This window comes from Aquarana catesbeiana, linkage group LG04 (assembly GCF_042186555.1).
Source record: "Aquarana catesbeiana isolate 2022-GZ linkage group LG04, ASM4218655v1, whole genome shotgun sequence".
Taxonomy (NCBI): domain Eukaryota; kingdom Metazoa; phylum Chordata; class Amphibia; order Anura; family Ranidae; genus Aquarana; species Aquarana catesbeiana.
Genome location: NC_133327.1, coordinates 593,956,205 through 593,973,429, shown reverse-complemented (window position 1 = coordinate 593,973,429; position 17,225 = coordinate 593,956,205). Strand labels below are relative to the sequence as shown.

General features: G+C 41.9%; 1 protein-coding gene across 1 annotated transcript in view; it reads left to right on the top strand.

Annotated features, from left to right (window-relative positions):
- Positions 1-17,225, top strand: part of WDPCP (WD repeat containing planar cell polarity effector) — a 684,160-nt gene that overhangs the window by 87,946 nt on the left and 578,989 nt on the right. Inside the window, exons 2-4 of the mRNA XM_073628184.1 lie at positions 3,163-3,223; positions 9,314-9,358; positions 13,432-13,482. Of these exons, the coding sequence (XP_073484285.1) occupies positions 3,163-3,223; positions 9,314-9,358; positions 13,432-13,482 (157 nt within the window). The remainder of the gene's footprint in view (positions 1-3,162; positions 3,224-9,313; positions 9,359-13,431; positions 13,483-17,225) is intronic.

The window sequence follows — 17,225 nt, the reverse complement described above, 5'->3', positions numbered from 1 at the left end:
CACTCATGTGGGTGTGCTCCCGAGTCCTGCTGCTGCGTCCATTGACAGACAGCAGGACTTGGCCCCGGCACCCGTGTCACTGGATTTGATTGACAGCAGGGGGTGCAAATGGCTCTTGCTGCTTTCAAGCTATCCAATTAGGACCCGAGACAGCGGCTGGAGCTGCTGGGCTTGTTCTCGTCGCTGGATCGATTGGGTTCAGGTAAGGAAAAGGGGGGCTCTGGGGGGCTGCTGCAGCACAGAAGGTTTTTCACCCTAATCCATTAAGGTGACAAATCTTGAGACTTTACAACTCCTTTTAAGTGTTACTAAACCCACAACAGTAAAATCAGTCTGTGTATGCAATAAAGAATGCTTGTTATACTTACTGTGGAACCTAAGGGGTTAGTCCTCCGCATTGTGTAAAAAGGCTGTTTTATCCTTTCTTCTCTGATCCTCCTCTTCTTCCACTGTCCCCAAACCATCTCATGATAGAACAGAGCCTTGGGGACATTCTGCACATGCTCAGTTTGGTGTGTATTGCTAGAGAGGTTTTATTTTTATTTTGGGAGCGTGCATGTGATTGACACAGGGCCAATCAGCACTGTCCACACAGAGGGTCAGGGGTCATGCAGCCTCATAGGATAATCCGATCAGAATGAAAGCTCCTCCTACAAGCTTTAACCAGACACTGATAGAAGTCACTAGACTGCTATATACTGCTAATGAGAAAAGGTAATTAGCAGTTTATATTTACTAAAACTATTATATTCCTGTGTACTGTGGGAGACCAGATATAGTGAATGCAGGGTCCTGGGATTAGTAACAGTTTAAGCTGCCCATAGATGGATCAAATCTCGGCCGGTTCAGCAGGGACCAAGATTCGATCCATGTATGGGCAGGCTGATTGTACCTAAGTTGATCCATCGATCAACTTGGATACAACCAGCATGTCAGGTTTCTAGCATGCGATTATTGCCAGCGGCTATAGCTGCTACCAATAATCACTGTGTTCTCTCGACAGGGACAGCTCCGTGTGCCCCCCTACAGGAGGGATTTGAGCAATTTACTTTCCTGCAACTTGTGGCTGCAGGAAAGAAAACCGCATCATCTATGGCCTGCTTTAATGTTATACTAATTTTTGTCTCCTGTGTGTGTTGCAATGTAGCATCAAAAAGGGGAAAAAAACTCTCCTAAAGTAAAATGCATCTGTTTGCTTTCAGCTTATTACATTACATGAAAGTTACACTAATGTGATATTATTTAGACCTCATTCACATAGGGTGATTACATGTGTGCCTGATTCAGGGCCGTGTTTTCCTGGCATGGAGATGCACAGGTGTTGTTATCCTGATGTCATCAGTCACTGTGCCCCAATATGACATCTGTGTGGGTGCGGGGGACCTGCACATGTATGCATCCACACCCACATGGATGTCATATTGGGACACAGTGGCTGTGTCCCAATAGTCAACAATGGAACTGCTGGCACCGGGATGCACGCAACAACTCTGCATTTCTGTGCTAGTAAGACTCGGCCCTGTACGGGGCACTCATGTAATCGCCCTTAGTGAGCGAGGCCTTGGTTAGCAGACTTTGATGATTTTTGGGGTGAACATCTGGGAGTGTGTAAATTAGGTAAACATTATGGGCCTTATTTACTAAAACTGGAGAGTGCAAAATCTGGTGCACCTCTGCATAGAAACCAATCAGCTTCCATGTTCTACTGCCAAAGCTTAAAGTGATATTAAAGGCAATTATTTTATTTATTTATTTTTTTTGCACAGAGCAGCCCAGATCCTCCACTTCTTGGGTCCCCCACTGGCGTTTCTGGCCCCTCCCTCCATTCACACACAGAGCCGTGGCTCGGCCCCATTCCCTTTCTCTCCTCATTGGCTCACTGGCTGTGATTGAATGATGAATGGCTTCCGCTGCTGTCTCAGCCAATGAGGAGGGAGAGTCCCCAGAGAGCCGAGGCTCTCGTGTACATCACTGGATTGCTACGGGGCTCAGGTAAGTATTAGGGGGGCTGCTGCACAGAGAAGGTTTTTTTTACCTTCGTATACATAGAATGCATGAAGATAAAAAAAATTGATTCTTTAGGACCATTTTAATTGAACAAGATGACGTTAGAAGCTGATTGGCTACTATGCACAGCTTCAATGCATTCTGAGTGCACCAGTCTTTGTAAATCTCCCCCTATGCTGGGAAGAATTACAGAAAAATGTAATATTTTCTTTACTATTTATTCCCAATAAAAACCAAGGGGATAAAATTATGTTTCCAAACCTGCTGCCAAATGAAAGCCCTGTCTGTCCCAAAAAAAAGTATAATACATAAGGGTACATTACAAATGCTAAAAAGGTATAATGCACAGAACCAAGACTTCACTGACACAGAAAAAAAATAGCTTTAGGACTTATGGGGATCTCAGGAGAAAATGGCCTGGGGACTCAAGTGGTTTTCCTTGCACATAATTTAGGTATTCTTTGCAAATTTATATTACACTTGGCTTCACCTCGTTCACTAAGCTAAGTGAAAATTTGTTTTGCAAAGTGAGCATGCTCTACTATTTAAGTAAATCAACCCGAGTGTGTTTGACTTTTTATCTTGAAAAATTAGACACATTTTCATAAACTACCTGCAGGTGGCGCAATTGCCCTCATTTTGTCTTCTGTGGAGAACTTCAGTCTCCATGGATCTTTAGCTTACAGATTTGTCACACCAAAATGGTTGAAGTTGGTGAACAGTGCTTCGTGTTTTAAGAAAGAGCTGTGGTTATTTCAGTATAGCTTTTCACCTTCTTTGTTGAAAGCAGAAATCTCTTTTTTTGGCAATGAACATGCCAAAAAAGAGCAGATGTGGTATGGTGTAACCAAGAATGCCAACAAGTCCACTATGATCTCGGATGTTGCTAATTTTGTTGTAGATGATGAGAATTATACCACGATAGGAAAATTTATATTAGTATTCTTTTTCTGAAACACACTCAGGACTCAGTGACCAGAAATAAAAAGAGAAATCTTTTATTTATTTTTTTAATATTGATTTTTAGACTTTTCTATTGCATGCTTTTGGATGCTGATGGCACCGGCGCCTGTACAATACGATTGCTGATAATAGGTGCCATTCATTTGCACATGTTGTTCTTTTCTTTGAGCAGACCTATTTTCTCTTTCACAGATGTCGTTCTGCCTGACTGAGCTGTACCTGTGGTCTCTGAAGAATACCTTGCATGTTGGAGGTAAATCTGTTTTATTGAAGTTTATTTTGGACACTCAGTGGAACCCCGGTGCTTTGGAAAAGGCTTGTAATGTATTAGCCTGCAATGCCTTACAGGTAGCTTTTGAAAAAGTAAGAGTTCCAAAATGTATCAATTAGCTGGGAAATGTAATTCTTACAAAAGAGCTATTCTTACTATAGTATTATTTTCTCTATAGGAGATGTGAAAAAAGGGTGATTTATTGCTTTTTAATCCTTTTTTGTGAACTTTTTTAAAATGTAAAAGGTTTATACAAATTCCTGGAAACTGGTTTCTCAGTTTCCCCTTCATCAACAAGCTAATGAAACCATTAAATAAAAAACTTTTAGTTTTTAGTACATACTTTATTTTACACCCAGTAATATCGTCATTAGGTCTTTATGCTTCTCTATACAATACAGTCAGATCATGGCAGGTGAGAGGTGTTGGCAGTGTCCTGTGCAAACCTTCCTGAAAACATCACAGCACCCTGTCTCAGTACTCCCCTCAAAAGGCCTTAGCCCTGATACCAGCAGTGGGCTGGCTCTTGGGAGTAGTTATTCAAATAACAAAATGCCTTGACTAGTGTTAGTCTGAAGGAGTCGGTGTTCCTTGGCTAACTGCCTGAGGCTGGTAGCTTCTAACTTTAGCTTATTCAGTTAAAGTGTTACTAAACCCAGGGCCCTGCATTCACTATATCTGGTCTCCCACAGTACATAGAACAGGGAAGTGCAATTATTTTAGTACAGTATCTCACAAAAGTGAGTACACCCCTCACATTTTTGTAAATATTTTATGATATCTTTTCATGTGACAACACTGAAGAAATTACATTTTGCTGCAATGTAAAGTAGTGAGTCTACAGCTTGTATAACAGTGTACATTTGCTGTCCCCACAAAATAACTCAACACACAGCCATTAATGTCTAAACCACTGGCAACAAAAGTGAGTACACCCCTAAGTGAAAATGTCCAAATTGGGCCCAATTAGCCATTTTCCCTCCCCAGTGCCATGTGACTGGTTAGTGTTACAAGGTCTCAGGTGTGAATGGGGAGCAGGTGTGTTACATTTGGTGTTATCACTCTCAGTCTCTCATATTGTGGTCACTGGAAGTTCAACATGGCACCTCATGGCAAAGAACACTCTGAGGATCTGAAAAAAAAGAATTGTTGCTCTACATAAAGATGGCCTGGGCTATAAAAGATTGTCAAGACCCTGAAACTGAGCTGCAGCATGGTTGCCAAGACCAAACAGCGGTTTAACAGGACAGGTTCCACTCAGAACAGGCCTCGCCATGGTCGACCAAAGAAGTTGAGTGCATGAGCTCAGCATTATATCCAGAGGTTGTCTTTGGGAAATAGACGTATGAGTGCTGCCAGCATTGCTGCAGAGGTTGAAGGAGTGGGGGGTCAGCCTGTCAGTGCTCAGACCATACGCCGCACACTGCATCAAATTGGTCTGCATGGCTGTTGTCCCAGAAGGAAGCGTCTTTTAAAGATGATGCACAAGAAAGCCTGGTGCTGAAAACAAGCAGAAGACTAAGGACATGGATTACCGGAACCATGTCCTGTAGTCTGATGAGACCAAGATAAACGTATTTGATTCAGATGGTGTCAAGCGTGTGTGGCAGCAACCAGGAGGGGAGTACAAAGACAAGTGTGTCTTGCCTACAGTCAAGCATGGTGGTGGGAGTGTCATGGTCTGGGGCTGCATGAGTGCTGCCAGCACTGGGGAGTTACAGTTCATTGAGGGAACCATGAATGCCAACATGTACTGTGACATACTGAAGCAGAGCATGATCCCCTCCCTTCAGAGACTGGGCCACAGGGCAGTATTCCAACACGATAACGACCCCAAACACACTTTCAAGACGACCACGGCCTTGCTAAAGAAGCTGAAGGTAAAGGTGATGGATTGGCCAAGCATGTCTCCAGACCTAAACCTTATTGAGCATCTGTGGGGCATCCTCAAACGGAAGGTGGAGGAGTGCAAGGTCTCTAACATCCACCAGATCTGTGATGTCATCATGGAGGAGTGAAAGAGGACTCCAGTGGCAGCCTGTGAAGCTCTGGTGAACTCCGTGCCCAAGATGGTTAAGGCCATGCTGGAAAATAATGGTGGCCACATAAAATATTGACACAATTTGGACATTTTCACTTAGGGGTGTACTCACTTTTGTTGCCAGCGGTTTAGACATTAATGGCTGTGTGTTAAGTTAATTTGAGGGGACAGCAAATTTACATTGTAATACAAGCTGTACAATCACTACTTTAAATTGTAGCAAAATGTCATTTCTTCAGGGTTGTCACATGAAAAGATATAATAAAATATTTACAAAATGTGGTGTACCCACTTTTGTGAGATACTGTAAATATAAATTGCTAAATACCTTTTCTCAGTAAGCAGTTAGAGCAGTCTTGTGACTTCTGTCAGTTTCTGGTTAAAACTTGTAGGAGAAGTTTTCATTCTCCTCTGACTATCCAATGAGGCTGGAGGACCCCTGACCCTCTGCCTGGACAGTGTTGATTGGCCATGTGCTGATCTCATGCACTCTCCCAACAAAAAAAAAACTCTCTAGGAATACACACCGAACTGAGCATGTGCAGCTTGTTCCCTAGCCTCTGTTCTATCAGGAGATGAATTGAGGACTGTGTAAGAAGGAGAGGGTCACACAGTGCAGATGATTAACCCCTTAGGTTCCACAGTGAGTATAACAAGCATTCTTTACTGCATTTACGGACTGTTTTTACTGTTGTGGGTTTAGCTTTAAGCTTTGACAAAAAAAAAAACTGGAAGCTGATTGTGTTCTATGCAGAGCTGAACCAGATTTTGCACCCTCCAGTTTAAGTAAATCAACCTCTAAGCCTCCATGATTGAAGCAGCTTAAATCCAATAAATGTAAGGGGTGGGTCAGGGACCGTTAGGCTAGGGAGGAAACCTAGGTGATACAGGACAATCCCAATCCCTGATCCCAAGAAAAAAGATGGGCTATATCTGACTTTCTGAAGCTTCTAAAACACTATAAGAAGCTCACAGTGTGCAGTGAAATCAGAGTAAGCAATTTCAGTAAAGGAGAGTAGCCTGTACAACTGTGCACGGCTGAAAATATTGCTGTAAGGATATTTCCTTTAAAGCAGAACTAAACTAAGTGATTTAACTGTTTTCCAACACAGTTATATTCAAGGCATACTGTGAGTGATAACTGTCACATTTGCATGTGCTCTCAACGGAACTGTCAAGCCATCAAATGGCTAGTGTCATAACTGATCACATGTGAAACACCATGACAACTGCAGATCAAATAAAGTCTAAGATGGCAGCTTCCTTGGCTGTAAAGGATAGGAGGGTTTAGTTCTGCTTTGAGGATATTTATAGAATATATTAAAATCTGTAACTAGATGGAAAGGTCTTGTAAGCCAAGAGACTTTTCTTTACATTTCCTTTGCAAAGGAAAACACCATTAAATTTGATTGGATGGGTCAGGTAGTGGTTTCATCTGCATATGAAGGGCAAAATCCCAAATAGTGTCTGGTGAAATGGGGAAATGGTAGGAGGGATGGAACCTCATATTGCTAGACAGAGGGGGTCACTTGTAGCTGTCTAAATGTAAGGTTGCCCTTTAGGCAAAATATGTTTAATCTGTAAGGGAAAATCCAAATGTTACAGCATATCAAAACCCAAAAACAAAAAAAAATATAATACATTGCAGCTTAGTAGTTCTTATATGTGGCGGTTGTATAATTTTTGAGCTGATGCAAATTGCAGCAGCAGGAATCTTCTGATGAGAGGTCATCCCAAAGACATCCATTCAATTTCTATCCAACTAGGCAAGCCCCCAGACTACATAGTTTCTGGTAGATCTAAAGGAGATTGTATAATCAAATTGTAATGTCTGGTCAGTTTAAGATTTATCAACAACCACTTAGTGAGAGGAAATACCTAAGCAATCCATTACAATTTTTTCAGTCTGGTAGTGACAGGTACTTAACAGCTGTTGGTAAATCTAAGGAAGATTGTACAATCTGGTTATAAGGTAAGTGGCCAGCTTTAGGCTGCCCATAGAGCTAGGGTTCATCTGTCCTGTAAGTTAGCAAATCTCTTTAGTGCTATAGAGTGCTCAGTAAATCTGCAAGTTTGCCAACCAATAAGATTATGTCAGTGCAGAAAGGAAGGGTAATAAGGGAAAGGTAGAAAGGTGAAGGAGGTCAGTGCAATAGCAGATTTTGCTAGAATCAGTTTATTAGTAATTAGGATGGGTGTTGTAACCTGTCCAATCACTGGACTCCTCCCTCTCTCCCCTATCAGCCACAGAGCACATGACTGACGCTATAAATATGGCTAAAAATGGCTAGATTCAGCAGCTGTCATCTGGTGTGCATGGGCATGGTACATGTGTAGTGGATGATGAAAAGATTTGCCCATAAAAGGCAGTGTTTGCTGGATTGAGTCCTGTAATATATTATTAAGAGTATTCCTGTAGGTTAATAACTGCCCCGATTTAGATGGTGCATTTGTAAATCTATATATAATTTAGAGTAGAATGTAAAATTCAGCAATAAATATGTAATGTATAGCCTGCATATTCACCAACATCCATTTCATTTACATGGAACATTAAAGTACCATAGAAGACAAAGAAAACGACTAGTGGTCAGCTGTAGGACAGCTGTAGTGTCATTGGTTGCCTTGGTTCTGATTCCTATTATATTGCCCCAATTTAATTAGATTCCATGAGCCCCCTGTTCAATCCGGTGCGGCTTTAAAATCACACAATTTTAAAGCCAGCCATACATCAGTGCGATTTGCACAGCTGATTTCATTGCGGCTTGCAACTTCCTTTAACAGAAGTCTATGCAAGTCGCAATGAAATCGGTTAAAAAGTAGTGCAGGAACCTTTTTTATATTCACTGCGACATGAGTCGCGGCGATATGAATGGTTCCATTGCCGGCAATGGAGTGCAACTTGTCATGTGATTTGGAACTGCCAAATCACATGACAAGTCGCACCGGTGTGAACGGGGACTAAAGGTTACTCTTAACCTATTTTTTCATTGAAATGTTTACAGTCGCAGGATACAGATTCAATCATCAGTAAGCTTCTTCCAGGACTTATCTCTAGCCTTACATAATTTTGCTGACAGTTCCTGACCTGGATCTCCTTAAGATTACCTCCGACTGCAGTGACTATGCTTGAACTCATTTCCTATTTTTAATTCCAGCAGTTTAGCCAAAAAAAGCAATTTCACACGACTGTTATGTTGTGGATCCTGCATTTGTTAGCTATAATTGTATAGAGGACTCCCACAACCATAAATAACCGGCATTGCTGCAGGATCAGTTAGTGGCTTGGTTCTCCACCACCGCCACTATGGGAACATCAGCTGCATGCTGAGCGAATCTGCAACCCTTCCAGCACAGATCAAATGTTAATTTATTGTTAAATTAAAATCAGGCTCGGAAGATACCGGGAACAATTTCTTACATTGTTGTTATGAGTTCAGAGAAAGTATTGATGTGGAAAAAGAATTTAATGGCATTTGCTAGAGAGCTGTGTTAAACCAATTGAGTGTGGCTGATATGCAGCACAGAGCAGTGTATTGCATGTCTTGCTGAAATCAAGTGCTTTCAGCTGCTTTGTAAAAATGTCTCTCCCTCTCTCTCCCATACCCTACTCCTCTCACTCTCTTTCTTTCTTTCTTTCTTTCTTTCTTTCTTTCTTTCTTTCTTTCTTTCTTTCTTTCTTTCTTTCTTTCTTTCTTTCTTTCTTTCTCTTTTTTGTCTTCTTTTTTTTCCTCTTTTTTTTATCTCTCTTTCGTTCTTTCGTTTGTTCTTTTTTTCTCATTTTTTTTTTCCTTACTCTTGTCCTTTTCGCTTTGCTTTTTTCTTTCTTTTCCTTGTTTTTCCTCTTACACTCTCTTTTTCTGTTATTTTTTCTTCCTTTCTAATTTTTTTCATCCTCTTTTTCTTGTTCCTTTCATTTATCTCCTTTCTTCATTGTTTCTCTTTCTTTGTCCTATTTCTCTCCTCTTCTTTTTCTCTCTCTCACACACATTACCCCCCCCCATCTGGATTTCCCTCTCTCCCTATACTAGATGAAGATCTTGGAGTGCATCATTATCACGAAAAGAAAGAAGCAGGTAATGTCAATATGTGTTACTATTATGTATTACTTTACCAACTGTGTGGCCGATGGCGTGTTGCATCTAAATCAGGTAGAGTAGAAATAATGTATCTAAATATTTGTTATTGTATAAACCCTCAAAGCAACAAGTAATCCCAATGTTTTTTTTAGTAACTGGCTTAAGCCAGTGAGTGTGTTCACTATGTACAACACTTCACTTTTGTACATGGTGACTGGAAACACAAGGTCCCTAACTGCTTGGCTAGAAGGCTGGCTGGAAGAGAGAGCTGGGCACATTTGGCAGTTTCGCTGTTGCTGTTTGTGTGATTTAGAAGTAGTTGCGCAATGTTGATGCAGTGCCAGCTCTCAGTCTACAATTCATTCATGCTGAAGTTTACATCCACGGGGTTTAAATAGATGTTCTTCAGTTTCCCACTAGAGGGCATTACACACCCAGAAGTGGGATTCAATCTTGGCCTCGTACATCGGTAGCTGATATCTGAAATAGGCATTTCAGGAGTAAATGATCAATTTTCTTTATCTGATTAATTGGGTTAATCCTAGAAGTTTCACAAAGGGCCAAGAGGTCCCTACGGCTAACGTTGCTCCTTGTTCCAGGCCAAAGCTGAGCAGAGTGGTTTGTGTGGGCATCCCTTGTCCTGTGTGCAACCACTAAGGTCTTGATGACAGACTGCCTCTGGATTCAGTTGCAGATCATTTTCTTATGTGATGAGATTGGAAACTTGGAATCCCAACTCTCCTGCTGGGAAACTTGAACTCTTGTGTCTTCACAATTTATTCTGAGGTCACTCGCTAGATCCTCATCTTGGAGCTTTGCGTTTCTGCGGATATAGTTCTTGACTTACATGTCATACAGTTAAACCTGAAGTCCTGATAAATATAAAGACATCCTATAATTCAGCTATGTGCACAGAGTGTATTTTTTATACAGCTATAAACCTGAACTTTTACTTTCTCCATCAACTCCCACCTTAGTTACTACTTTTTGTATCACCTACCCCTCCATTTAGATTGTAAGCTCTCTTACATTGTATTGTACTGTATTCCCCCCCCTTATTTTGTGAAGTGCAGCACAAACTGTTGCCGGTATATAAATCCTGAATAATAATAATACTGCTAATACATGTACCTCAGATACTTAATTTCTTCTTAGACTTTTTGTTTAAAGCCAGCCATAAACAGTCAGAATCTCGGCTGGTTCCTGCTGAACCATGTATGGGCAGGCTGAATTTAATCAACTTGGGTACAACCAGCCTGTTGGATTTTAAATGCGATTTATTGCATGCGGTTGTTATAGCCGCTTGCAATAATCACTGTTCTCTCGATGGGGACGGCTTCTTTATTAGAGATTTTTATATAGCACCAACAATTTACATATTGCAAGTTCACATTAGTCCCTGTACTCAAGGAGCTTACAATCTAAGGTCCCTATCTCACATGCATACATACACATACTAGGACCAGTAATCATTTATAGACAGGAATCATTTATCCTACCTGCATGTCTTCGTAGTGTCAGAGGAAGCAGGAGTAGCCAGAAAAAACCCACAAAGCACAAGGAGAACATGCAAACTGAGGACCCTAGTGCTGCAAGGCAGAAGTGCTAACCACTAAGGCCACTTTCAGACTTGTGCAACTTTTCCTGTGACTTTGGAAATCAGAGTCGCATGACAAGTCATACCCCATGATTCCCAGTGATAACCATTCATATTTGTGCGACTTCGTCCTGATTTCAAAGTAGTCCCTGTACTACTTTGGTCCGACTTTGATGCGAGTTGAGGTCCATAGACCTCAAGTTTACACAGGTATTCCCTAAAATTGCGTTAAATCGTATCAAAATCGCGGCAAAAAAGCGTCTGTAAAATCACACAACTTTAAAGTCTCGGCAGTGTGAAAGGGACCTAAGCCACTGTACTTTCTATATAATGATAAAAAGCATATATAAAAACATTTTAAAAACACTTGTTGGTAAAACTTCTTACATGATGGTAAACTTATCCCAAGCTCTCTTCAGGCCATTGGGGTCACCATTCACTTTTAAAGGTTGAATAAAGAGGCTTGGAAGGCAAGAGGGAGTAGAGCTTAGTTCAGCTTATACAGGGACAGTCGAGTTTTGCATATAAATTCATCTGCCTATATTTCTGCATCTGCTGAAAATGTTGACATTATGTTCTCATGCAAGATAATTTCTCCTTGTGTATTTTTATCATTTTCTCAAACTAAAGTGTCCATATTTGTGACAGATTTACTTTAAAATTTAAAGAATAACTAAAGGAAAGGCAAAACCTTTCTTTAGTTTTTGGATAGAGTGGAGAGGGATTAGAACACCTGTTACCCTGTTTCCCTGAAAATAAGACCTAGCGTGATTGTCGGTGATGGCTGCAATATAAGCCCTACCACCCAAATAAGCCCTAGTTAAAGTCTTTGTAGGTCTTATTTTCAGGGTAGGGCTTATTTTCGGGGAAACAGGGTAGGGCTTATTTGGGGGGTAGGGCTTATATTGCAGCCATCACCGACAATCACGATAGGTCTTATTTTCGGGGAAACAGGGTAGGTTTTATTGCTGTCTGTGCCCCCGATTCACCCTCTCTCTTTTGTCCTGTTTACCATTATCATCAAAAGTGAAAGTAAAAAAAAAATGCACATTTTGGGAATTTGAAAATGGTAATAAAGGAGAAAACTTCCAAGGTGGACACTAGTTCCGGTGACAACCAGGGATTCCCTCACTTTGGGGAAATTTCCTCTCACTTCCTGTTTTGGCTATGGGACTGGATGTGAAGAGAAATCCCTATGGGACACTGAAAACAATTGTTTTAAAATATAAAAATATTTTTGGGAAGAATAAGGGGGAACATTACAAGGTGGAGCGGCCAACAATCATCACCAAGCTCCATACATTCAACATCATAAATGCATAAAAATAATAGGGAAGAAAAAGAGGGAGGGGGGCATAAAAGGGGTCATATCAAATAGGATGTACCATCTATGGTGTCCCTTATAAACGTAAACAACTAGGTCAAACGTGATGGCTAGCTATATAATGTAGACCCCTAATGCCATAATGTGTGGAAGAAGCCCATCACAGAGACATCTTATTACCCCCCCCCCCCCCATTATTCTATCCAAAATGGGAAAAAGGTTTTGCTTTTAGTTCTAATTTACATCCAAGCAAACAATTAAATACACAGATGAAATATATTGAAGGGAGCTGGTTTATTTTTCCAAAGGATTTGCATTTGTATCCATCCGGTTCTGAGATTTATAGAGCTGTGCCACATAGCACATAGCATAGTCTCGCTCATCTCTCTTGTTTGCACATAGGACAGTGGGAGTGTAAAGGGAGCTTTCTGAAGCACATGACATCCCTTCTGTCCTGTATTTCTTGCACCCCCCCCCCCAATCTTATTCAAATGCATGTGTTCCAACATTTCCAGTAGATATGTTCCAGGATCAGTATCAGGTTGCAAACATAAGTGGTAGGGTGAATTGCACTACAGCAATGTCTGGATGTAAATTTGATCTACTCAGAAGGTAGACTTTCCTAATTATAGCTGTATATATTTTAAGGAAGACTAGGTGTCACACTGTATACTCCAATTTATTGCAAATATTAATTTATTCAACAATCCGTAAATGTATTTTTAAATAGTATCCAGTGCGTGCAATAGGACCTGAAAGGACATTGTTTTGTGTATAATGCCAGTTTCCAAACATATTTCAGGAATTGGGAGCTGAAAGTAAAAGGTGTTAGCTTACTAGAGGAGAGAGCACGGGGAAGCCAGAGATTCTCACTCCTATTTCAATAAGCAGGCTGAATGTGGGGAGGTGGAACAGTTGAATGCTGTGCATTATCACCTGATGACAGTCCACCTTGGCAGTAAACAAAATCCAAACATTTCCCTATGGGCTGCATTAAATGCCTGTACAGACATAAATGAACACGTCTGAAAGTGAATACTATTTCCAATGTTAATTATATCATTCTATTTCCCTACATTAAAACATAACTGTTACCAGACCGGTGTGTCTTATTTGTGCCACTGACCATATCTTCTTGTTTCCTTCTAGCTCCATATCCAGAATATGGATTCCTGGAGGAGAGGCAGCAACTTGCTGAATGTAAGAATGGCAACAAAACATTCTCAGTAAAACATTTTCTTAGCAGTCTGATTTTTAGAAGGGACATTTATTTATATCTACACTTGATCATTTTCTGTGCATTGTCTCTCATGCACACAGTGAACTGCAACAAGACTCATTCAGCTTTGCACTGATTATACATGTTATGTATGTATATGTGTGAAAACAGAACGCGCATACATTCTGCTGGTGGTACTTTTCTGATGGATTATTGTGTAATGTATCACAGAGAGTGAATAAATCTCTTCCTGACTGTGTGTCCTCCTGTAGCCAATGCTTGGCAAACTCTGCTGCATAAATGGCACCCATATCAGCTTCTTGTGTCAGCGCGTGCCAGTGCTGTACTATAGGAAAGAGTGGAGTTGGATTCTTTGATAAAATAATTCAGGAAACTACCAAGGTATTGAAATAATTCAGCACATCCAATACCTGCATTTATATGATTCCCATAGACATTAGGCAATCACCTATTGACCATTTCGTTAGAACAATGTCTTTAATTTTATTGCAAAACGTCTGAGATTATTTAGACCAATAGACAATTTTTTTTTATTGTCTATAAGTAATCCAATACTTGGAATGTGTAATGTAATTACTATTATACAAAAACAAATATTTACTATTTTTAGCAATTTGAACTGGTTCTACAGGGTGAAGGTTTTTTACTTTCATGCAATCTACGCATGAAGGTAAAAAAACCTTCTGTTTGCAGCTTCCCCTTAACCCCCTCCTCCCAATACTTACCTAAGCCAGATCTCGATCCAGCGATGTGCACATAAGTGGATGCTCTCCCGGCTCTCCTTCCTCATTGGCTCAGACACAGTGGTAGGAGCCATTGGCATCCACTGCTGTTGATCACAACCAGTGAGGAGGGAGCCAGGTGTGGGGCTGAGCCCCCTTCTGTGTGTCAATAAACATACAGAGCGGGACTTGGGAGCGAGCACACACGAGTTCTCCCGTAGTAAGCTGCTTGCTATGGGGGCACCTAGCAGGGGGGAGGAGCCCAGGACATTGGCAAGGGACCCGAGAAGAGGAGCATCTGTGCAAAACCATTGCACAGAGCAGGTAAATATACAATGTTTTTCATTTATTTGTTTTGTTAATTTCCTTTAGTATCACTTTACACAAAAACAACAACAAAAAAAGTCAACAGTTCAGCAGAAAGCATACATTGGGGGATGATATTATTAAAGGCAAGCAGGTTCTTTTCATTGTAAAGGGAATGTTTCCTTAGCTTAGTGTATGTGGGGAAAATTCACTTTGCAAAGAATACCAGATCACGTGCAAAGAAAATAAAAAAAAAAAGTTTTTTGCTTGCATATGATTGGATGATTGAAGTTAACAGAGCTTCACCGCATTAACTGAGCTATAAAGAGACAATTCTCTTGCCTAGTGAAAATTCCCTTGAAATGTGAACAGCCTATTTGCCTTTAATAAATCAACCCCAATTTGTCTAAACATAAATCAATGATCTTATTTTATTTATATCCCAGTCCCGAAAAATATGAAGTAATACTTTTAACTTAAGTTATTAAACTTAAAGCATAACTTCACTTTTGTTGAGAAAAAAACATTCTCCTCTGGGTGATTTATGTACATTACACATTCTGTGTATAGAACACCTCCAGGTAGCCATATTGCATTGCATTTCACAGAAAATTACTGCAGCTGCAGATTGAAGAGGAAAGGTAATTTTTAATAACATTCAATGACAATATGACTTATGTCACAATTGTATATACTATATTATTTTTTCTTTGTTTGCTATTTTTTTCCCCCACAAAAGTGGAGTTACCCTTTAACCACTTAAGGACCGCCTAACGCCGATTTACGTCGGCAAGGCGGCACGGGCAGGCAAAATCACGTACATGTACGTGATTTGCCTCTCGCGGGTGGGGGGTCCGATCGGACCCCCCCCCGGTGCCCGAAGCGGTCCCGTTCTGTTCCCCGGCGATCCGAGATGAGGGGGAGGCCATCCGTTCGTGGCCCCCCCCTCGCGATCGCCGCCGGCCAATGGGAACACTCCTTTGCTGCTGTATGCTAAACAGCAGCAAAGGAAATGATGTCATCTCCCCTCGGCTCGGTAGTTTCCGTTCCAGCGCCGAGGGGAGAAGACATCAATGTGAGTGCACAACACTACACACACACAGTAGAACATGCCAGGCACACAAAACACCCCGATCCCCCCCCCCGATCGCCCCCCGATCACCCCCCAATCACCCCCCCCCCCCCTGTCACAAACTGACACCAGCAGGTTTTTTTTTTTTTTTTTTTTTTTTTTTTTTTCTGATTTACTGCATAGTGTCAGTTTGTGACAGTTACAGTGTTGGGACAGTGAGTATTACCCCCCTTTAGGTCTAGGGTACCCCCCTAACCCCCCCTAATAAAGTTTTAACCCCTTGATCACCCCCTGTCACCAGTGTCGCTAAGCGATCATTTTTCTGATCGCTGTATTAGTGTCGCTGGTGACGCTAGTTAGTGAGGTAAATATTTAGGTTCGCCGTCAGCGTTTTATAGTGACAGGGACCCCCATATACTATCTAATAAATGTTTTAACCCCTTGATTGCCCCCTAGTTAACCCTTTCACCACTGATCACCGTATAACCGTTACGGGTGACGCAGGTTAGTTCGTTTATTTTTTATAGTGTCAGGGCACCCGCCGTTTATTACCTAATAAAGGTTTAGCCCCCTGATCGCCCGGCGGTGATATGCGTCGCCCCAGGCAGCGTCAGATTAGCGCCAGTACCGCTAACACCCACGCACGCAGCATGCGCCTCCCTTAGTGGTATAGTATCTGATCGGATCAATATCTGATCTGATCAGATCTATACTGGCGTCCCCAGCAGTTTAGGGTTCCCAAAAACACAGTGTTAGCGGGATCAGCCCAGATACCCGCTAGCACCTGCGTTTTGCCCCTCCGCCCAGCCCACCCAAGTGCAGTATCGATCGATCACTGTCACTTACAAAACACTAAACGCATAACTGCAGCGTTCGCAGAGTCAGGCCTGATCCCTGCGATCACTAACAGTTTTTTTGGTAGCATTTTGGTGAACTGGCAAGCAAGCACCAGGCAGCGTCAGGTTAGCGCCAGTACCGCTAACACCCACGCACGCACCGTACACCTCCCTTAGTGGTATAGTATCTGATCGGATCAATATCTGATCCGATCAGATCTATACTAGCGTCCCCAGCAGTTTAGGGTTCCCAAAAACGCAGTGTTAGCGGGATCAGCCCAGATACCTGCTAGCACCTGCGTTGTGCCCCTCCGCCCGGCCCAGCCCAGCCCAGCCCACCCAAGTGCAGTATCGATCGATCACTGACACTTACAAGGCACTAAACGCATAACTGCAGCGTTCGCAGAGTCAGGCCTGATCCCTGCGATCGCTAACAGTTTTTTTGGTAGCATTTTGGTGAACTAGCAAGCACCGGCCCCAGGCAGCGTCAGGTTAGCGCCAGTACCACTAACACCCACGCACGCAGCATACGCCTCCTTTAGTGGTATAGTATCTGAACGGATCAATATCTGATCCGATCAGATCTATACTAGCGTCCCCAGCAGTTTAGGGTTCCCAAAAACGCAGTGTTAGCGGGATCAACCCAGATACCTGCTAGCACCTGCGTTTTGCCCCTCCGCCCGGCCCAGTCCAGCCCACCCAAGTGCAGTATCGATCGATCACTGTCACTTACAAAACACTAAACGCATAACTGCAGCGTTCGCAGA